Source organism: Chroicocephalus ridibundus, chromosome 3 (genome assembly GCF_963924245.1).
Source record: "Chroicocephalus ridibundus chromosome 3, bChrRid1.1, whole genome shotgun sequence".
Taxonomy (NCBI): domain Eukaryota; kingdom Metazoa; phylum Chordata; class Aves; order Charadriiformes; family Laridae; genus Chroicocephalus; species Chroicocephalus ridibundus.
In genome coordinates this window covers 80,130,763-80,153,208 of record NC_086286.1, presented here as the reverse complement: position 1 = coordinate 80,153,208, position 22,446 = coordinate 80,130,763, and the positions used below count along the sequence as shown (strand labels likewise).

The following is a 22,446-nucleotide window of genomic DNA, read 5'->3' as shown; positions in this document are numbered from 1 at the left end:
CTTGAAAAAAAAATCCTAAAGTGATGAGGATTGACTCTTGAAAAATCGGTACATCTTTTGCTCTTCATCATTCTTCAGAGATTGGGCAAACATAAAATCAAAAGTATTTTTTTCTTCTGCTGTTGGGGCTGGAGAAAAGGAATCCAGGCTGTCTGAAAATAGGAGAGGGCTTTCTTCTTTTAAGTAGGGTTTGATCTTTACCTTCAAGTTGGCAGAGTTTTAAGTGTCGGAAAATGGAAGTGTTTACTAGCAACAAGTAACACCCTTTACAAGTTTAAGCAAGTACTAAAATCAACTGCTGTACAATTTTGATTTCCTCTCTGCTTAATAACTCTTCAACCTTGTATTTAATAGTGATCAAAATAACAGGAATTGCATTTGAAGTGTGCCTTTTCTTTATCCATAAACACACCAAACTTTTGGTAAATATACTGAAAAAGCCCCTGTCTTTTAGTTGATACTTTTTGAACTTAGTGGAAGAACTTCAGATTTTTGTTGGGGTTTTTTTTGTTGTTGTTGTTTTTTTTTTTAAGTAGGCATTTGTTTTACTGTGGTCCTGTAATCAGCCTGGTTTTCCCCTAATTTTTAAGTTAGTAGTCCACAGTGCAGATTTGGCTGCTTCTAGTGTACATATGGATAGTGATATTAAGGAAGTCATTAGGTGATGAGTAGTTCATATACAGGAGACAGAATATATTAAATTTAATCTGGATGCACTGGGGAAGGAAACATGGGTGAAACTAAAGAGACACAAGGTACAAGAACAAACCTCCCCTGGGAGCTGAAAAGGGCAAGAGCCCTTGGGTACCCCGTGGGAGAACATTTCAAACAAATCTTCCCTCCATCTCTGAACCGAGCTGAACTGACATTTGAAAAAACCTTTCAAGGATTCATGAAATTAAAGTTCGCATGTCCCTGGGGTACTAGGAACCACAAGAACGAAGGGGTATGTAAAGAACCTGTTTCCTCTCTTTCCTATAAACAGAATTTTATTACCTCTGTTAATCATGCTACAAATCTGCAAGTGATTTAAACCCCATTGTCTCTGTGTAGTATTTAAGCTTTAAAGATTGTGAATTCTATTTCAGGCCTGAAGGACTGCTTCTGTGCCTGAAAGCTTACTTTTTACAACTATGGCATTTAGTTAAATGAAGATGTTGCCATTTCTTCCGTAGCTGAGAGAGAAGGTCCTTCCAGGATTTAAGTAATCTGTCCTGTCCTAAAATGAGTCTGAGCAATGCAAAAAGGGGGGATTACCCCTCTCAGCTAACACTAGGAAGAGCATACGTTATGAGAAATGGGCAATGTTTTGAAAGGTAAAGTTAGGTAAGATGAATCCTGGGCTAACCATGAGCAAAGCTGATATTTGGCAAGTTACTGCCTCTGGGTTCTTTTCTTGGCTGTTCTTCCAGACCCTGTTTGGAGGTGCGGTTCCTAGATATCATATATAAAAGGGTTTGGGAAAAGATACTGTGCATGTAATAGTATCAACAATATATAATTGACACTTTTCTCTCCATCTGTGGTTCCAGGGACATGGATGGTGCAGAGGAGCGAAGGTCTCCAGCACCACCCTGCCAGCAACCTGGGACGAGGCTGTTGCTCAGCCTAACTAAGGCAATTTGTAGGGCTGGGGGTTACAAAAACTGTTGCGTTAGGAGAATTAGCTCCCTGTGGGGCAGGATTGTTGTTGCCTTGCTGCAGAGCAGTACTTCAGTTTTTGTGGTGCCTGGCAGCTGAGATGTGACGCTCTTGCTTAGATATGGAGGCCATGACTTGCTCTCCAGGCCTTTCTGTTACTCAGAAGTTGGATTAAGGCACTGCTCCTTCCTAGGGGATAGTCATGAGGTCTGACAGGTTTAGCTGGTACCAAATTCAGCTGCCTGGCCTTGCTGCTGTTATTACTAGTCTCAGCAGCTTCTGTGGGCTTCTGAAGGTAGTGTAAAGGCACAAGTATGTCACTTATAAGCCCTGACTCTCTAACTGTATGGGCTGACTTGCATGGGAGAGTGGTACTTGCTTATTTAAATCCCATTGATTTCAACATAAACATATGCTTAAAGTGAGATATGTTGATTACTTCTATATTCAGCCTTCTTTTTAGATGGGGTGAAACGAAATAACTGCTACCGAGAGATTCTTAGGAGGCATCTAGCATGTTTTATCATTCCCTTAATATCAGAAACACTTGTTTGCATAGATGTCAATCAAGTTAAACTGTCATGCACTGTAGTTGTATCCTGGCATTTGTGCATTGAAAAATCTAATGAATGTCTGCTGAAGAAATTGGTTAAGGAAACCTCACTTTCACAGCTTTTGGTATATGTGGCATACAGGTATAGACACACCTGAGACATCTGAACTGCCTGCTCAATTTATTGTACATACCGATGTCTCTTTGATGAATTACTATGAGGTGATTTTGAAATGTGCCTTGAAATATGCCTTAAGTAATTAGTGCATAACAAGTTAGAATAATTGATTATATCTGAGGCAAACCAAGAGATGTGAATAGTGATAAATGTGAATCACAATATGAGTGTTTGCCATGGATAAATAATACAAATTTCATACTCTCAGCACATACATGTTGATGCAGCTTTATTTCAGTTTGAAGTTATCCCACTTCTTACATTTGCAGAGACTCTGGCGTTTTGTTCTTGGAATAAAACTACAGTTTAATAGAATCCAGTTGCTTGACACATGTAGGCCATTTTATGGTGAATTTAGCTGGTGAGAGTTAGCATCCACTGCAAATTATAAGTTTCGTATCATTTTACTGCTTTATGATGTGAAACTTTTTGTTACTGTTGAAACTATAAGAAGACTGCACTGAAAGTGGGTTTTGGCATAACCTAGCATATACTTGTTGGCTAAAATTAAAAATTGACTATGAGTAGAAGATTATCCTGTAGAACCAGGAACCAGCAAGATGTCTTGATCCCTGCATAAATAAAATGAATGAGACTCAGCTGTTACTGGGGCCAGCTGTAATATCAGCACTCAAAAAAACCCACAAAACCAACAAACAACAGAAAAAAAAGATGAGTTTAAAAAAGAGCCAGAATATAATTATGGGAAAGGTTGGGAAGTCGAGCAGTGAAAGGCAGCAGAAGTTATGCAGGTTATCACAAAACCAAAGGTAGTGCTGATGTGGGAATGCTTTATCTGGGCGTTTGGTATGGAGTCAGGGTTAGAATGCCGTAATAGAAGGTTTCTTGAATGTAGTAGGCTATGCGTAGCAAGACTAGCTGATAGCAGATAATTCAGATTAGAAATAAAGCACTCCAGGGATAACTGAACATTGGAGATATATATGTAGTGATTTGGTTGCTTTTCTAATACTTCAAGTGTGTATCTCAAAAGTTCAATGTCTTTAAAAAAGGCATATTCTGACTGAGACAGAAGTTATGGTTTTGATGCAGAAATCTGAGTTTGTGGCCTGTGTTAGGCATGAGATCTGACTGAGCATTCATACAATAATGGCTTTGAATTTAAATACATTAATCTGGTCAAATTTGTGATGGTTTTAATGCTTAACTTTCAAGGATGTTCTTCCTGCTGATGTCTGTGCTTCCTAGCAGGGAGCAGTCTGCTCTCATTAGCATACATGCCTGTTGTCGCAGCTCAGCTTTCTGTTGGGGTGTGTGTTTGCTTAAACACAACTGAACTGTAGGTACAGGCAACACTAAAAAAATCAGTATTCCTATCTTTACTGCCAAGATGACTCTGAAAGTTAGTTTTATCCAAAAAGTTCTATTCCGATATCTGTCTTTTTTTCTAGAGAAGAACTTGATCTAGATAAAACAGTAGAATTGTGAAACATCTCAAAATATTCTTACTGGAGACAGCTTTTAGGATATCTAGCAGATGATGTATTTGAATTTGTGGTCTGCTTTAGCTAATTCACTCTGATTCATATCAACATAGTAGGGTGAATGGAAGTGAAATTTGCATGGGTTTTGGAGTATCAGATACATGTGGTGGTTTAGGGTTTTAATAGCATCACCTTTTGGCTCTTGAGGGGGGAAAAAGTTTTTTATTTGTTCTTACATTAAGACAGTAGTGAATATACACATCTGTATTTTGGAAAAGTAGTGTGACTTCTAGCCATCACCTTCTTCTTCTGTCTCTCTTAGATGGGTGGCTTATGAGAATCCTGAGTTTACAGGGGAGCAGTATATACTGTCTAAAGGGCTATATCCCAGCATTGAGGCATGGGGAGGAAAGAATTGCAAAATATCGTCTGTTCAGCCGATCATTATGGTAAGGAGTTCATTTTATACTTGTTTTTCAAGTTTCTCTGAAGTGTTTGGAGCTATACTTTTTCTATCGAATTCAATTTATTTACATTCTTTAAACAATAATCAATAGTAAAATTTTGTATGTTTGTTATTTTATCACTGTTTAAAAAGTTGGTTTTTTTTTTCTTTTTTTGTCCTCTCCAAACTTATGCAGGATATTGTTGGAAGCGAAAGGGGTAAAGTCAAGGTAAGATACTTCTCATAAGTGCACGAAACATACTGTGTACTATCTGTAACATGTATAAATAAAGAAATGGTTTTTTTGTCTAGTGTAACACCCAGGTATTTGCACAGGTGGTTGACTAGTCAGACAAAGAGTGAGAACTGCAGGTGAAGGAAGGCTGCTTTCCAGACCTCTTAAGTATGGCACATTAAGGCCCAAGGAAGGTGGGATTTAATACACAGCTGCCATCAGAACTTTCTCAGGGCACAGGCAATGATTTGGTTTAGCAAGTGAACTGTTTTTGGGGGTGTTGGTGATTGTTCTGAGGAGCTGGAGCCTGCAGCCCTCTGTGCAGAGGTGCAGGTACCCGCAGTCTGTTGCTGAGGTGAGGGCTCTGCAAGTTAGATGTTGTTGATGGTACAGTTGTGACTTAATTCCTTTTGAACCCAGTTCTTTGTTTAACAGTTCTGCTAATGGTGGTTGCAGTAGAAGGGAGTCTCATTCACTCACAAATACTGCTGAGTTGTGCTTAAAAGTTAATGCCATCTTTGTCAATAACTAAGAGAAGGAAATGGCAGGGAGAACTTGTCCGTTCAGTGAGTTAACATATTTTTACGTTGGACTGTCTCCTGCGTGCAAGACCTAATACGTACTTTTGACAGTGAGACTAATGGGCGGCTTTTTTCATCCTTTCATAATTCTGAACCTTTTCATGTTTGTCTCTGTACAAAGTTACTTTTATTTTCATTTCAGTCAAAATGGTGAGCGTGTTATGGAACTAGAAACTAGGGAGAGAAGTCTTAGCTGTCTCGTTTTGTATTCTTGATTAGTAGCATGCCTTTCTGTAATCTCCTGCATAGGAAAATGTATAAACTGTGGGGAATAAAAATCTCAAGGCTGCTTATTTTCAGCTATGTGCATGAAAAATTATTTGCAACTATATATTATGCGCCTATTAAGACCTTATCCTAAGGAAACAAAGAAGTAATGGCTTGTAGTCAACAGACTGCATCCCTTGTCAGCATGTTCCTCTTTGGAGAACGCTGTACATGCCCACACTTGCATCTCTGCTAAGAGTGAATAAAGCTGGTAGGCATGCGATAATGTGAATGACTTCTGTGTGATCAGGGTTAATTATCCTCTAAGCAAATTAGCAGGTTTGCTGCTTAGATTTTTTTTTTCTTTTTAACGAGGACAAAAGACTCTGTCTGATGTATCTTCTCTTATCCTCCGAGCAGAGAAAGAAGCACTGACATGACTGTAACTATAGCTGTAACAGGCACATAAAGCCCATCTGCCCTGGGAATATATACTATGCCTGTTGGCATGCTGTCTGAGTACTTTGCCAAGATTATGCACCATTTATGATCTGAGAGACAGTTTTCATTTAGTGGGAAGAGTACGTATTTCGGAGATTAAATGGATTAATAATATAAAATAAAACCACTCATGGCCCTTTAGTAAAGGTGTGCCTATTCTGGCTATTCTGTGGGAATTTAAAAATCTTCTCTAGCGGATAGTCCAAGGAGCTATCTTTGTTAATGTTTTAATTCTTTTGTATATTACTGAGTGATTTACAGCCGGAAGTAATTTTTGGTATTGTTACCTTTCTATCTTGAAGAAGGATTGCAACACTGAAGAGCTAACAAATAATATATGCAACTGAGGATACCTGGGTGTTTTAAGTATGTTTTTATCTAGTTATAGAAGTAATGCTAGAGACATGTTACTGAAGGTTGAAGAATGAATTGTTTTAAACTATGTTTGCAACTTTTTTAAAGGTCCAGTTATTTTCAGAGCCTGAATTCAAGGGTAACTGCCAAATATTTGAAAAAAACACAAGATGTATTGATTCATTTGCTGTGAAGTCTTCAAAAATTTTAGATGGCAGGTAAGTTTTATATTGAGTGAATATTGCAAAATCGCTACAATGGTAAAAGTTGTAAAAAAGCAACAAGATTTCTAATACCTGAAGTGGTTTTGCATATGGGGAGTTACAGAGAACAATGCTTTGAAGTTTACACATCGGTCTTCAGCTTCTCAGGACAAAACATTGTAAATACAGTCTCTGTCAGTAGCTCTTGCTAAAGACTGAGAAACACTAGCATCATTTTACTTAAATAGAATTCTTAAGAGGCAATTTCTTCTCTTTCTTCCTGCAGCTGCGTAGTGTATGACGAGGAAGAATTCTCTGGTAACCAGTATGTGTTAGAAGAAGGAATCTATCCTGATCTGACGGCAATGGGTTGTTCACCCCAAGCAGTTCTAAAATCTTTACGGATTATAAATATTGTAAGTAAAGCTATTAGAAATATTGTAGAGTAAAGCTAAGTACACTGACTCTGCCCTCCCCATTTTTTGCAACAGTAAAAATGCTAGGGACACACAGATAGCAGAGGAGTATTTTTATTTTTATTTTCTATGCAGTAGCAGTTAAATGTCCTAGCTGCAGTCAGTTTTTTTGACCTCTGTGCTGTTTCTGCAAAGGCGAGGACATCACAGAAGCAGCTGCCTGGCATCACTGTTCTTAATAACAGCTTATAAAAAGGCCTTCTGTAAAAGGAGTCAAGGATGTGTCAGATAGACTCTTTATTTCCCAGTAGGAGAGACCACTTAGAGTGGGTTGAGAAAATGTCAGTAGGACAGTTTGAAGAAACATCTGTACTGAGGACCTTGTTTTTTATGCATATTAAAAAAGCAGACTTAACTAAGCAACTTTGCATGAAGTACATGTAATTATAAACCACTATTGCTATCATCAAGGAAATGCAATTTGAGTTAATCATGAAATAATGCATCCTTCCAGATAAAGTAAAGCAACACCCAGTGCCATTTGGCAAAATCAGACAGTGTTGTTGTTATGTGTGGTGGATACAAACTAAACAACATTTACATATTTTGTAACTCATCAGTGGCAAGGAACAAGTTTGCTCAAGCCTATAACCAATCATTATGATGGATCACTTGAGGAATCTGCAAATATCTTTTAAGATCAAAGTAATTACTAGCAAAATGTGGTCAAGAATCCAGGAACTTACAGCAATATGAAGAGATGGCACTCATTTTTAAAAAGCAGTACACTATTGACTCTCTTTGAATTTGGCAACTTTATTGCACACCACTGTAATTTTGGTAACCAGTCAGTGATGTAGCAGTTGACAAAGGAGAACTAAAATGTGTCATCCTCTTTCATGTCTCTGGAGCATTTTGATGTACAGTGTAAACAAACATCTGCAGCAAGTATGTCTGCCTTCTGAACTCCTTGGCTGTCCAGTAGAACGATCCTGTTAAAAGTATTAGAAGTGTTTCTAGCCAAGCTTGGTGGGTGATCACCGTGAACTAAAATAGGCTCTTTTGTACATGTCAGTATTGAGTTCTTGGGTTTAAAATGCTTTTTTCAAGCTGGAATGATCAGCTTGCTTTTGGAAAATTTATTATTTGTTACAGAAACAGTTGTGTTAAAACAGCCAATGCCAGTTCTGTGCCTCTTCAAGTTCTTAAAACTTTTGAAACTTATTCTAGCCCTACAATTTATCACATGTCAGACAGTAGCATGGAGCTGCGTCTGCCTGCAAGTCATGTGCTGCCGCTTCCTTCTTCAGAGGCTTCCTACCTGCAGAGAAGAGGAAAATGGGTTGTTTTGCTCAGTGGTTTATTAGTAAACCAGAATACAGAGAATAAGAAGTTAGGTGGAAATGATCATATTATACTGTTCATTTTTCATAATTTCACATAAGCTTGAACCATATTATTCTAAATACTGGTTTCACCTGTCAGATTTATTTTGGGACTGTGTTTTTGGCAGTGCCAATCTTAATGCCTCCCCACCATCTGCCATTCCCATAACTTTCCTCATGATTTTTCTGTGACATTTCTGTACAAGAAGCACCTTTGCTATTTTAATATGTCATGTTACTATACTTATCTAGTTTAACTCCCCTTTGCGAAGGTTCCTTCCATTTCGAAGGAACCATAAAAAAAGGAAATGAAAGGGATATTCAATGAACTTGAAAGTGAAACTTAAAAGGGCTTTTATTCATAAGCTCAGGGGTTTTGGTTTTTTGTACCACTGCATCTTTGCTCGATTGTGCTTGCTTTGCATGCTCCATGTGGTTGTGCTGCAGATAGAAAATAGCATTTTTCCTTCTTGAATTGGCTACATGTTCTTTTTCCTGAACATATGATTCAAAAAACCCAAACCTGTGAATGTGGTTTATGCTTGAACAGTCATGCTGAAAATACTTCTTTTTAATGAGCAACTCTGTGAAGTAACTGAATGTAGATAAACAGGAGCACCAGCTTTGTACAGTGGACTACATGGGAAGTACTGAAAGAAAACTCGTGAGCTGACCTTGCACTTCTTTCTGTGGGGAACATTTTATAGAACAGTGGTACTGCTCAATCTAAAAAAATGCCTAGAATGGAAGTTGTGGCCGAAAATTGGAGGATTGCCTTTTCTGCCTGTGTGTTTTCTTTGTAAGTAGGTTATTCCTGAAGCGTTGCACATGGCTCAAGGGCTGCTGCCTGGCCAGTAGTGAGTCTCAGAGTGCAGGTTCAGGTCTGTAAAAGGGCTGAGGGGTCGCAGGCACCTCACATCATAACGGTTTTACTGCTCCTGGTGGGCTCTTTACCTGTGATGACGCATGACAGTCTAACTGGCGTTAACCTTTCATGGTGGGGATGAGCATACTCTGATTTTGGTATAAGTTGGAAGACGTCTTCTGGCATTTGCCACAGCCTGGCAGTGTGGGTGCGATCAGGGAGCATAGCTCAGCTGCTGAGTGATAACCTGGACTGCTGCGTGGATAATGGTGACGCTCATGCAACGTTGTCATCTGGGCCCTTAAACATCTAAAGGAAGATTAAAGAGGAATTTAAGCACTGTCTAGAAATTGGTAGACATGAGGTCTTGCCTAACAAAGTCACACGGAAGCGCGAATATCCGCTGCCGTGCATCTACGGAGCCACCCTCTGCCTTGGAGGGCCTGTTTCCATGCCTGAGGCCCGATGCGGGTCTGTCGAGACTTCGCGTCATGTCGGGCGTTCCTGATCCAGTTGATGTGTTTCGAGCATGCTGAACACATGCCAGCAGGAAGGAGCTCTTCTGGCTGTGGCGTTGGCTTTATGCAGTCGTTGCTGGAAGACTTGCAAGAAAGGGAGTGTCAGGGTCATTTCTATCTGTGAGCATAAACTAACACCAGGACACTCAGGCTTAATTGACTTTACCCGGAGGGTTTTCAAACCCTTACCTCCCAGCTTCCAAGGGAAGGCCTTAATTGTGAGAGGTTATTTCCAGTCCACTGCAGGCACCTTACCACATGGGGAAAAAAAAATTGAGTCCAAGGTTCATTACCTAGAAGGCATTTAAACGATGCAGGGGGCTTCATGTGGGCAGAATCCCTTTGACACCAGAAGTGTTTTGACAGAGGGAGAAGAATCACCTCCCCACAGCAATTTGGAGGATTCAGATTTTATGGTTTTTGCTTGAGTTGTGAATTTCACCTCAGAAGAACGAATCTTGATGCTTTTGTCTAGTCAGAGATTGATGTTGCCATAAGCTACTTCAAGAGTTAATAATGAGAGCAGCAAGTGATAAGCAGTGAGGCAAGGCTGGCATCATTTGAAGCTGTAGAAATCAATATTATCTTTACTGTGTGTGCAGGTCTGAAGGTAAAAATTCCTACAATGAGTGGTGTTTAGTGCAATGGAAGAGGGATATGGCATTAATTAAAATGTATTTAAAAACATACTTAAGGTACTATGCAAGAATCAACTACAGAGACATTTGTGTGTGCCTTAAGATAAGGAAGTTTTACGTGTCATGCGAGAAGATTCCTTGTGTGTTTTGTATAAGAGCTTTTTATTACTACTTTTAAAACTTTCTTCTAAGTAACCTGTTGCAGAGCAAAAACATTATTCAGGGTCTTTGATCTTAAAACAATCAAGAGGAAGCCTCTGGAATAAAAGAGCTGTGTGGAGTAATGATGTTCACAGTTAGCATCTGGAGTTCTAACATCCTATAAAAGTGCTCATCTTCCTTTTGCAGGAGCTTTCTGAGCCGTGCATAGCTCTTTTTGAAAAGGTGGGTTTCCAAGGAAAGAAAATTGAATTCAGTACGGAAATCTTAAATCTCCAGTTCCTGGGATACAATCCTCGAATAGCTTCAGTTCAAGTCCTTGGCGGCATGTAAGTTTAAAATCACTTTTTGATTCTTTAGAATGACGTAGTTATTCAACAGAAAAAATACAGATGTTAGAAAGCAAGGAGCATAAAATTAGAATGTCATAATGTGTGTAGTGCATTAATGCAGTTTCTTCTTGTAGAACCTTTTCACATCCTCTTTCAATAAAATTTTATCACTGACTGGTGCCCTGTGCTAGAAGTTTAAATAAATTTGAATAAAGCTCACAAGGAAACTAGTGTCTTCTCTCACGCCATATCATAAAAGCCAGCTTGCACAGCATCCTTAAAAGCAACTTCTGTGCTCTTTGTTTAGATCTCAGTCATAAAAAAAAATAAAATAAAATCATTCAATTTGTGATCTGTGTTGTAAGTTCAAATGTTTTAACAAGTCTTCACGTTCATCCTTTTACCTGATGTTATGGACGCAATGGTACAATCAGATCGTGATCTGGCCCCTTTTGGCATTAGTAATAATCCCTTTTACTTCAGGAACTGGGTTGTAAATCTATCAGTTAAATTCCTTAGCTATTTTTAAGCACTTGTGTTCTCTAAATTTCTTTTTGAAGATCTTGTAAAAATAGTCTGTGATGAAGTTTAAAAACTGTCTGGAAGTCTTTTGAAAACTACTGTGCTATCTTCTAGTGCTGTTAAATTTCTCTTTTTCTTTTTTTCCCTGTTGTTAGCCTCTACCTCCAAGATACTTGCCCCAAGTATATGTTCAGGTTTTTTGTAACTTGAAGAAAGTGACTTATTTTTTTTTAATGATGGATCCATGTTACTGTTGCTTTGCATTTAAATGTATTCTTTTGGAGAGGTAAATTTCCAAGGTGTGTGCTAGAGAGATGCTGTTGGATAGCTTAAGACTGCCCTCAAGTGGATAGCTAATACCAGATCTGTAGAGCAAACCATTTTCCCCGTTTGTATAAGCTGATCAAAGGGTTTCCTTAGCACGCTGAACTGAAGTTTGAAACATAAAGGTACATGCTCCGTATTCTGAAGTCTCCTGAGATTTCAATATCTTTCACCATAACCACAATATAGCTGATTCCCACTTTGCATAACGTGAAATAACATGAACTCAAGCATCAAGTTACTTCTTTGCCAAGAACGTGGTTACCATGATTCTGGGTAACGGAGTTGTGAACTGTGCATGTTTCCTGTCCAGTGAATAGATATGTTTTTTCTGGTTGATCATTGGAAACGTATAGAGTATGATATGAAAATTCTGATTTCATTTTAGCAGGGTCAGCTGCTGAAATGTGCTAAAATACAGGTTTCAGAGGGTCCTTGCCCCTAGTGCCTCTCTTCATGAAGGGGTTTTCGTTTTCTCTTCCTTTGCTAAGAGACATCCATTTATGATTCTCTTAATTTCATACCTCGGCAGAGATGTGCATTAGGCTGTGAAAAGCAGCAAAATTAAGGTGAGTGTGCTTTTTCTGGATATAGGATATAGACAAATACTGACAAATCAGTTGGAGGAAAGGAGATAACAGGGAAAATGTGCATATTGAGTGTTCTTGTACTCAAAAACCTATGGCTCTTGGACAGTCCCAACAACTCAGTGAGAGAAAACTCAAGGAATTTCACTGCATTGCAGCCTATTTCAAAGTCTAGTTGGAATTTATTGCCTGTGCCAACAGCAGAGAAGCAGAAGTCAGGTTCTGACAGGTTGCTCTCAATCTGATTGTAAGTGTGGTTGGATGTGTGGTAGGCTATGCTAAACAAAATATGTTTTTTGTTTAGCCTATGCCTTTTTTTCCTCTCTCTCTGTCTTTTTTTTCTTTTTTTCCCTTCTTTTTTTTTCTTTCAGGTATTTGGAAAGAGGAAAGGTGTTCTGAAATAAAACCTCTATCAAAATACCCTAGAGAACTTCACCCTGTTGCAGTTCCAGTATTTGCCTGTTTCAGTCTGCATCCCTAGTAGTTCTTTCCCATGTGGGTCAGGCCTGTGCAAATTAAGATACACAGAACTACTGGTTCTACACATGCAGCACTCTATCATATACAGCATATATATCATATACATATATGCTCCTTGAGGAGTCAGAGTACCTCCTGAAAACAGATGATACTTAAAAGTTGGGTTCTCCCTTTAAGGCAAGAAAATGCTTTGTTTCATTCAGCTTGTAATTTTTAAATAACAGGCCTTTAAAATGTGAACTCCAGTGTACTCATCTTAATGCTATTGATCTAAATCCGAACATGATTTTATTACTTTTGAGTTAAAAAGAAGGTCATTGCCTTTCCAAAGCTAAATGCTACTACTATGTGGGGAAAATTTCTGTTAAACCCATTTATTGATTCCAAAGCAGGATTTGGCAGTAAAAGCATTCTGTCTTTTTTCTTTTTCTTTTTTTTTTTTTTCCCCTCATAGATGGATTATTTATGAGCATAGTAATTATAGGGGGCGTCAGATGTTGTTATCACCAAATGAAATTCCAGATTGGCATAAAATGAGTGGCTATCGCCAGATAGGTTCTCTGAGACCTTTACTGCAGGTGAGTAGGCTCTGACGTGAGATTGTCAAGTACTAATTTATATTTTGTAATGGGGTGGGGGAATATTACACAGTTCAAAGCAATGTTATGGTCTTGATGCATGTCATAAGCTTCAGTAGTGGCAATTGTGTAAAGAAATTGCTCTACGGTTTCGCTTGTAATAAAAGCTATTTGATTATGCTACGTGGCTTTGCAGTTCTACTTCTTAAACTGTTCATTAAGTATACTTTAAACCAAAATAGAGAATACAGCATATAAGGATTGGCTAAATGATTTTAACAAATAATGGCTATAACTACTGTATATAAATTATTTTAAGTTGTTTTATAATTAGCACCCACACTGGTCACTGGTGTACTGTCTGTACTATCTGCATTATTTTTGGAACAACAAGAAAGTCGGTCTACAAAATTGGATACTTCAATTAGTAGTGATTTTGTGTTGATTTAGGGGGTAAAGTCCTTCCCTGCTTATTACATAGCAGAATAATTTTCATATCTAATGCAAAATTTATTCTTGTGGTGTCCTTTTCATTTTGTTCTCTAAAAAAGGACCATGTGCTTTGGTCCAATGCTGCAGCAGTCCTGTGAGCTTTAATATTTGAGGGTCTTGCTGAGCCCTATTTTATTGAGGAAGCAAGTTTTTGTAATTCACGGATTACTTGTACCTGTAACCAAATGCATTTGCTTGCTGTCATTGTATAGCCTTAAGCAGAGTTAGGAATAATGCATTTTGACTGCCCTGGCTGAGAGCTTCTCTAAACAGAAATTTAATGTGTAACAAGCAGCAGCATGAATGTGCAGCGTAATACTTGCTGCCAGTGAAATAAGCAGCACTGCACGAGTGCATCCTTAATGAAAGCTAAGAGCATTTATGCAAGAAGTTACCAGAGAGAAGCTGGTGCTGCTCTGAATTAAAAATTCTTAGCTTTCCACCATGTGCTGATCTGATTGCAGAGGAAAGTCTAAAATTCTCCATGCAGAATGGGGAGTTCTCCAAGCTTGGCTTGTCCTAGACATTTATGGACTTTGGAATTAAATTCTAGAATGGAAAATTAAGCTTTCTGAAAGAAAGAGGGAGGCGTGGGGTTCAGCACCGAACAGTAATTGCTCTGAAGTTAATCAGAGCAGGATGTGTTCTGTGCTGAGACTGTGGTTAGAGTTATGTTTTTTTTTTTTCCTGTAGAAACGCGTGTACTTCAGGCTTCGAAACAAGGAAACGGGAAAATTCATGTCAGCTGATGGAAACTTAGACAATCTGAATCTTCTCAGAATACAGGTTGCAGAAGATACAGACTCAGATGATCAAATCTGGGTTTATCAGGATGGATTCATAAGGTGCCGGGTGAGGTTCAAGTTCAATGTGAAATTTTTTCTTCTCCAATAGTAGGGCTTTCTGAATTCAATTCCTACTGTATCATCTTAATGTATTTTATAAGCTTATTCCATTTCAGCTGTAATACAGTCTTTTTGTAGGGGTTGTTTTTTGGGTAAGGGTTTTTTTTGGTGGTTGTTGTTGGTGTCTTTTGTTGAATTCTGTCTTTTCAGGTGTTATAAACTACTTGTAAGATACCTTTTTTGATGTAATTGAAATTTTGAGAGATTTTAGTTATTCTTTACTTTTTCCCCTAAAGAATAGTAGCCTCATAAGTACAATCAACACCAGGAGATCGTTGTCTACTCTTGATGAGCTCCTTCCACTTTCATGCCCTCTTTCTCCACGGTGAAAATATCACAGAAGTGTCAAAGCAGGGGAGACCTTTTAAAATGCTGACCCTTCCTGATAATATTTTTAACCATGCGTACCTTGTGGTGGGTCAATTAGTGTAATGTAGGTTATATCCTCTTCTGCATTCAGGCAAGCTGTAAGATAAAATCCCACTCTTTGGGGTTTTTTTGGTTGGTTAGTTTTTTTTAGTGGTTATCCCTGTATTTGTCAAATTCATCCCTTTTCCATTCCTCTGTACAAGTTTCCAAGTGAAGTCCTACTTTTCTCACAGTCCATAAAACTAATCGTGTGCGAATTGTCATTAAGGTGAGCAGAGGTATGCGCAGTTCATAATGTTTAAGCATGAACAGTCTTAGGTAGGGATGGCGGCCAAAGAAAATTAAGTTACTTTAATACTGTTAAACAGCTTGACAGCAAAGAATCATGTGAACTTTTTCTATAGGATTGTATAACTTCAAAGGAGCCATTTATAACTATGTCATCTATGCTGGAGGGAAGAATCTTACTGTTAATAAGCTAAGGCATTGTTTGGACATGTTTACAGGACACATGCGGTAGTAAAAGAGATTTATGCAGACAGCAAAATGGTGCCAAGTAAGCTAAAAGCTTTAATATCGCATACAAAAGACTTCTGTCTTGCTAGCGCCTCTCAAACATTTCACTGCAAGTATTCATATCGCGACAGTGTGGTGTTACATGGCTCTGGATAAATGCTTTTGTTTTTTGTCCCTGTCTCTGTATCTCATAAAGCAGTTTTTCTATGTACAGAAAATACACACTCGTGCTGTACAGCAATCGGGTAGCTTAGTGCAGGGTGCAAGCTCACAGCATTGATCTTAAATTACCGAACTCTTACAGAGCTCTGCCATCTTTCTGTTGAATATCAGTAAATGTATTTTGCACCAAAAAAAAATTTGGCTTTCACCACATTTTAAAAAGAAAATTAAGCTGGTGGGTGGGCAGTCGCGTGCATGTAGGCAGAGACAGGTTACTGGAAGAACTTGTGCCTTTCCTCCTGTAAGCTTGGGTCATCTCACTGACTCGTGAGTCATGGTACCTTGAGGTATGCTGAGGTCTTCAAGGAAGGGCTGTTTTAGATAGGTGGGTAACCAGTAAGCAGGTTATGAAAGTCCTTCTGCTTGTTTTGTCAGAAACAGATACAAATAGCAGATATGAATTCAGGTCTTCTCACTCTTCATGAGTTTCTTGGAGAAGGGTGAAGTAGTAGCCTAGATACAGATGAGAATTTCAGAACTGCAGAACTAAATCAACTTACTTCAGTTCTAGGTTATGATAGTAAGAAGTACTACTTCTTCAAAACTACATATTTAATAATTTAGGGCCGTATCAACAATGGCAGATAACCTTGTTTAATCTGCCACTGAAGTCTATTCAGAAGTTACGAGGTGGCTTATGGTGATCTATTGAAAAATCACTGTTCACATAAAATAATTAACTGTTAATACAGCCTTAATATTCTTTTCAAGGAAGCTTGATTTGGTTTTTTTGCCAGTTCTTTTTTTAACCATAAAGACATTTGCAGAGTTTTGACATCAAGTAATACAAATGACCAGGAAAAGAACATGGAACAAAGAGGAAAATACTACTGTGACACACTGTGAAATTCATACACTCTACACCGTGCAGTTATGTCCTTTATCTCAAAAGGTTATTGCAGAACTAGAAACAATTAAAGAGCAAAAAAAGGATGACCAGATGAGACAGAGGGCTTCTATGCAAGGAAGAGAGAAAATAGCTAGGACTTTTTAGCCTGCAAAGGGTGCGGTTTGAGGGATGATATGATTGAAATTTCTGCAAACGTAGGGAGGGGAAGAGGGGTGAGGAGAACATCAAATAAAACTAGTAGTTGCCTATCAAATTATTGTTTCATTTTATCTTTTTTGTAATAGTAGTAGTTAAGATTTGGAACTGCTTGCCATGGAAGCGTTACGATACAGAAGGGTGTACGTGTAAAAGGGTTACATTGATCTCAGTGGAAAGTGGGTAACAAATTCACATATGGGACAGAAACCCTCCAGATACTAACGGTGTCAGCTCTGCATGGAAAAGTCTCTGGACTGGAAATTGCTGTAGACTGGGAGAGTTTACGAGGAACATCCTGCACCCAAGAGCAGAGTGAATGTAATCTCCCATAGCATCTGTTGTTGGCCACTGCTGGAGGCAGGTGCTAATTGCACCTTTTGATCTGATACAGCATGGTTATTTTAATGTTCTTGTGTAGTGGAGAGTGTCAGCAGAAACAGGAACAAAAGAAAAATAAGTAGTCTTGAGTTTGGGGCAAAAATACATTCCTTTAGGGAAAGTAGTTCCTAGATTCCGTTTGCACCTGCTGACATCTCTCCTACCTGATCAAAAACCAGTGGATACTAGAAGTAAGGCCTTTTGAATAATTGCTGTTGCCTTTCTGGTTATACAGATGGCCGAGGACTGCTGCTTGACAATTGTTGGAAATCTTATAACTCCTGGCTCTAAACTCGGTCTGTCATTTGAGCGGAATGAAGACAAACAATATTGGCATATTAGTCCCGATGGCAGGATTTACAGCAAGATGAAACCCAACCTGGTTTTAGATATCAAAGGTAAGCAAATGTGTTATCTCATTACATTGTGTCTTAATTACACGGTATTTACAGTGGGATAGGCACTAAACGTGCCTATAAATTAAGGATGGTGTTATAGGTACTTTAATCTAGAATCAAAAAAGACCCGATTAGCTAGTCTGACCTCCTGAATTATACAGGCCCTAGGACTTAATTTCATTTTTCCTACATAAGAGTTTAGTAACTCACAGTACTTGCTTATCTTGTATTCCCAGTGTCCACTCACTCTAGATATCCTCAGTTAATTTTAGGTGGCACTGGGTGATGTGAATATAATTATTTAAAAATGCTGAAGCAAGAAAAACCTAGCTTCTCATTAACTTTAATTTGTATAGAGCAAATTTTCTTATATAGTAGTTGTAGATGCAATAGCCAAAGGATATTGGGAAAGCTGTACACTGCTGTACACTGATGTGATTGGATGTAAAAAGTTTTTTTTCATTTGTTTATTAATGGCTATACCTTTATTGCAAACGTGAGGTTCTGCCATAGCAGCCTAAGGTCTGTGCACGCTTGATGTGTGTTTTACAGTCGCTTTTGTCACAGAAATTTGATTCATGTAGATAGTGTTTCTAAACTTCGTTTTCACAGTTTTGTAGGTCTGAAAAAGCAGCAAATGGAATGATTAGCAGAATTAGCATAATCAGATATTCTTAGATAACGGCATTTTTGGGTGGGGAGAGTAATCATTTTCTATAGCTGTTAATCTTGGCTGTTTTAAAACTAATATTGCATTGATGCTGTGACATTAATTACAGCAATTACCAAAAAAAACCCCACAAACCAAGCAAACCCAACCAGAAAACCCAAAACCAAACCAAAAAACAGAGTCAGCAGCCAGTACTTTAGAACTAAAAAGGGCAGGACTATCAGAACTGTGAGAAAAGCATTATCTGATGTCTGACCATAACACAACACTGGCACAAATAGTCACAAAGTCTCTTTAGTGACATAAAAAGCTAGTGATAGATTAATTATAAACTTGTCAAAAAGACTGCAGTTCAAGGGAGAGCCTTTAGTCACGGTGACTCTGCACACCTGTTTCTAAAGTCGGTTCTGAGTTGCACCAAACAAGCAGAAATACTATTATGCTGCCTTGTCTTCAGTTAATCGTGTTAAAAACAATTACGTATTCTGCATTTATAATTGAAGAACTTCACAATGGATAGGTCTGGCGATGAAAGTATAGATGCATCCTTAGTTTAAAGAAAAAAGTGAATGTGTAAGGTAAATATGAAAGACTAGGTACATTTAGCTTTTATTTGAGAAAGCCTAGTAGGAACATTACCTGTTTCTGCCACTTCTGCTGATCCATTCTTGACCCCAAATCGAGCACTAACGAATTCTTCAGCAAGTGAATGTAGTTGTTCAGCGGGGCAGTTACCGGTGCCACCTGGTGGAGATACTGGCATAGCGCGAAGCCTTGTCCAGAGCACCGCACTAGCAAAGAAAATAGTCTCTTGTTCCACTGAAAAAAATCCCATCTTTTTCCATTGTAACATGTTTATATTCTGTCAAACACTGCTTACAAAATATTTTTTGTGCTCACAGTGATAACTGAGCTATGTAGCTGATGTTATTTTTTGTAGCCGCTGGTTAGGCTTTTTTCCCGTGGGAGTGTTTGATCTGATATTCCCTTCTTTTTTTTCCCCTCTTTCTGAGGAACTTTGCAAGTATTCCTACTGTGTATCTACTGCTTTTTAGTAATTGCCTGGTGATGGCCAGGAGAGAAACCACGTTGGTGTTAACCTTCTCAGAGACCTTTCTGATTTGGGACAGTGGCACCAGAAGGTCCTCCCCAGACTCCTGAAGCGGAGATCACCCAAGGTGCTTGAGGTGGCATTTTCTTAGTACAAGAGCTGCTCTTAGTTATGCCTGCCCGTGCAGGACTCCAGGTGCCGAGCATATTTCTTTCGGAGATGTGCTGAATCCATATCAGTTACGCCCATCATAAGCTGTCAGCTGCCAGGCTGTCTTTTGCACTTTCCGGGAGAGCGAGGCTATCGAGGTGCAGAAAGGAAAGACGGCGTCCATAAGAGTGTCCTGGTGCTCTGTATAAATGGTTGGCTCAGGTTACTGTTTCCAATGGGAATATTACCTGCCACTGCAGGTGTGTTGTGCTACACGAGATGCACGTGTCCTACATTTCTGCACTGTGCTAGATTGGAGAAAAACATGTCAGTTCTGACTTTCAGCTCCAGTCAAGCATTTCTTTGCTTCCGAGTTTCTTAAGTCAGGATACTAGTGGTGCTCTTCTATGGGCACGTTTGGCATTGCATCACGTGAGTGAATTAAGCCCTTCTGAGAAAGGGTTGTATGTTGCATTCGGGTGTGTTCAGCTGCCAGTGCAAGCAGCTGAACATCGGGTGATATTCTGTGTGTGGTGACTTGTGATGCAGCTGGTCAAAATACAGGATTACAATGGTTAGGAGTAAATGAGTACCAGACCTCATCCCTGGTGTGGTCATGCTCGCATTGTCTGTTAGCAGCAGGACTTTTTTCATCGTGTAAACATCATCCTTAGTGACAACTGTTGAGGGGAACCTGAACAGCCAAGTTTGACTTTTGGGAAGTGACAGTTTTAAAGGAGCTGCACCTGACTGCATTGCAGTGTTTCCTTCCTTTCCCATCCGGGCTGAAAAAGCCGAGGGGTGGCTGAAGGGGTGAGGAGGAGCAGGCACCCTCCCCTGTTTCAAAATGAATTCCAATAGCAGGCAGTGATGAAAATCAGTTTGTCTTTTCAGTGCCTTGAGAAGAGAAACTGTCTACACCAGCACTTTATTAGAGTTGCCCTGAAACCTAGCGTGCATGTCTCTTATTTCAAAGATAATCTACACTCTTTGAAATTTTTCTTTACAGGGGGCGCACAATACGATCGTGACCACGTTGTTGTCAACGCAGTCAACGAAGAAAAGTTAACGCAGTGTTGGGAACCACTGGTTGTATAAACCCAAACAAGCAAAGATGATGTTTGAATTGGCCACTATTCTGGACACTAGGATTGGCGCTGCCATCTCTGAAGGATACAGGATCAGCAATGAGAGTTTTGTCTTTTCTTTGCAATTTTAAAAAGAACAAGCAACAGAATGATTTCACCTGTCTAAGATTATTATCTCTATAAAAGCTTGAGTATCTCTCAACCTTTTTTCTCTTTTTTTTTTTTTTTTTAAATCATCACAACTCGATATGAGATAAAGAGTGGTAGTTATGCCTCGGGCTAGAATAGAAGAACTAAAGGTGGGAAAGACCCCATGGAGTTACAATTGTGTTAATCCAGAATAGAGAATAAGTATAATTTTAAATTATTTTTAAAGGTGTTTTTTTTTTTTTTTCCAACTGAGAGAAGGGCTAAAAAAATAATTAAAGCTTATTTCATAAAGGACAGGAGTGCAATGTGTATGTGGGTATAGCAACTTGGACCTACGGGCTATAATATAGAGAAATATTCACTACTGAAAATTAATATATTTGTTTCACTGGAACAAACTTATGTTTACTGAAAGTTTAAAGACTGCTAGCACACAGCACATCCAAAGAGTTTTTAACATGTGCCTTCAAATATAGTTAGTATGCTAATATAGTGAGTTCTAAATTAAAAAAGTCTAGATTTTTCTCATGTAGAGAGACTATGTAAATTAGTAGATGTTTGTTAGAAAAAGAGAAGGGTGGCAAAAGGATGCATCGAAATGTGAAGAACGTGCCCATTTTCTAGGCTGCCTAACTTTTTGAGTTACGGCTGTTTTACTTTTTTGCCAAGTCAAATTTTTACCCTTTGGAACAGTTCCAGTAAGTACAGTCTTCCCGAACTCCAAAATCAGGTAGAAAACAAGAATTCTTAGGGAAAGTATCACTCTACATGACTGCAAAAGCACCTAAGCACCATGGTTACTAAGTTTTTCAGCCGCTGACGGTTGGGCTTACCATGGAGAATGTGGGACTCCCAGGTATTTCTGGCGATGTCGGAGAGCAGTGTCTGGTGGGCTGCTGGCTCCTGGTTTGCTGCTGAGCAGAAATGTCAGACTGCTCTAGTAGGGGGCATAGCCAAACCTGGGTACGTGCCCCGTCACAAGGGCTGGGCCCGTTCGAAGTAAGCGTTACTGGTTTAGTAAAGAGCTTGTGACAAGTAAGATACACTAATGATTGCAGAAATACTTCTGTTGCCCTGCTCTTAATCTGGTCTTGCTGGTTTTCCATAATAATGTTGGCAAAAAGGTAAAATACAAACCCAGTCTTGTACTATGCTGCTGTGTTTTGTTCTGGTTTAGACCAGTGTTATTACAAGCTGCTCCTAGGAGCATCCAGGCCTTTGTCTTGCATAGTAAGTCTGTTTAAAATTAACATTTTCATTACTATTGTATTGCCTCAAAGGATACTGGTGCTTTTATTGTTACCACCCTAAAGGAAGTGCCTTACTAATTTTCTTCCTTTTGTACAGACGTACTGAAGTTTTGTTGCTCTGAAATGTGCTGCTTTTAGTTCTTCATAGAAAATGTGTTATTATTAGTTCCAAAGTGGTACTTTGTCATATTGATGTGCTCTTGCTATATATATAATATAGCATTTTACAAATAAATTTAAGGTAGGTAACTTTTTATTGGAATTATTTTTAAAGGGAGAAAGCTGACTTTTTACAGTTAGTTTTGCTCCTGTCTTGTGCCTTTCTCTGTCTGTAATCCCTCTGCAGCCGCTGGCTAATGAGGAGTGAATACGCGGTGTGGAATAGCTGCAGGCTCTGAGGAATGGATGCTTCTCCTGTACAAGCGCGTCTTCAGCGCCTTTGTACGTGGGGCCACAGTTCACATGGCTGCTGCTTCTGTCCCCTGGTGGAAGCGCAGCATGACATGGTTTTTCCATCACCGTAGCTGCACCACAGTAAACGTGCAGCTCTCCATTAAGAGGCTACCACTTTCCTTCAACGTACCTGCATAATTGCAGGGGAAGTCTGTAGCC

General features: G+C 39.0%; 1 protein-coding gene across 1 annotated transcript in view; it reads left to right on the top strand.

Moving 5' to 3' along the window:
• The window catches only part of CRYBG1 (crystallin beta-gamma domain containing 1), a 41,616-nt gene extending 20,874 nt beyond the window's left edge, over window positions 1–20,742 (top strand). The window contains exons 14-22 of the mRNA XM_063331107.1: window positions 4,140–4,266; window positions 4,459–4,491; window positions 6,249–6,358; window positions 6,630–6,759; window positions 10,514–10,653; window positions 13,024–13,147; window positions 14,333–14,491; window positions 17,313–17,475; window positions 20,356–20,742. Of these exons, the coding sequence (XP_063187177.1) occupies window positions 4,140–4,266; window positions 4,459–4,491; window positions 6,249–6,358; window positions 6,630–6,759; window positions 10,514–10,653; window positions 13,024–13,147; window positions 14,333–14,491; window positions 17,313–17,475; window positions 20,356–20,444 (1,075 nt within the window). The 3' untranslated portion in view covers window positions 20,445–20,742. The remainder of the gene's footprint in view (window positions 1–4,139; window positions 4,267–4,458; window positions 4,492–6,248; window positions 6,359–6,629; window positions 6,760–10,513; window positions 10,654–13,023; window positions 13,148–14,332; window positions 14,492–17,312; window positions 17,476–20,355) is intronic.
• Window positions 20,743–22,446: the final 1,704 nt, after the last annotated feature.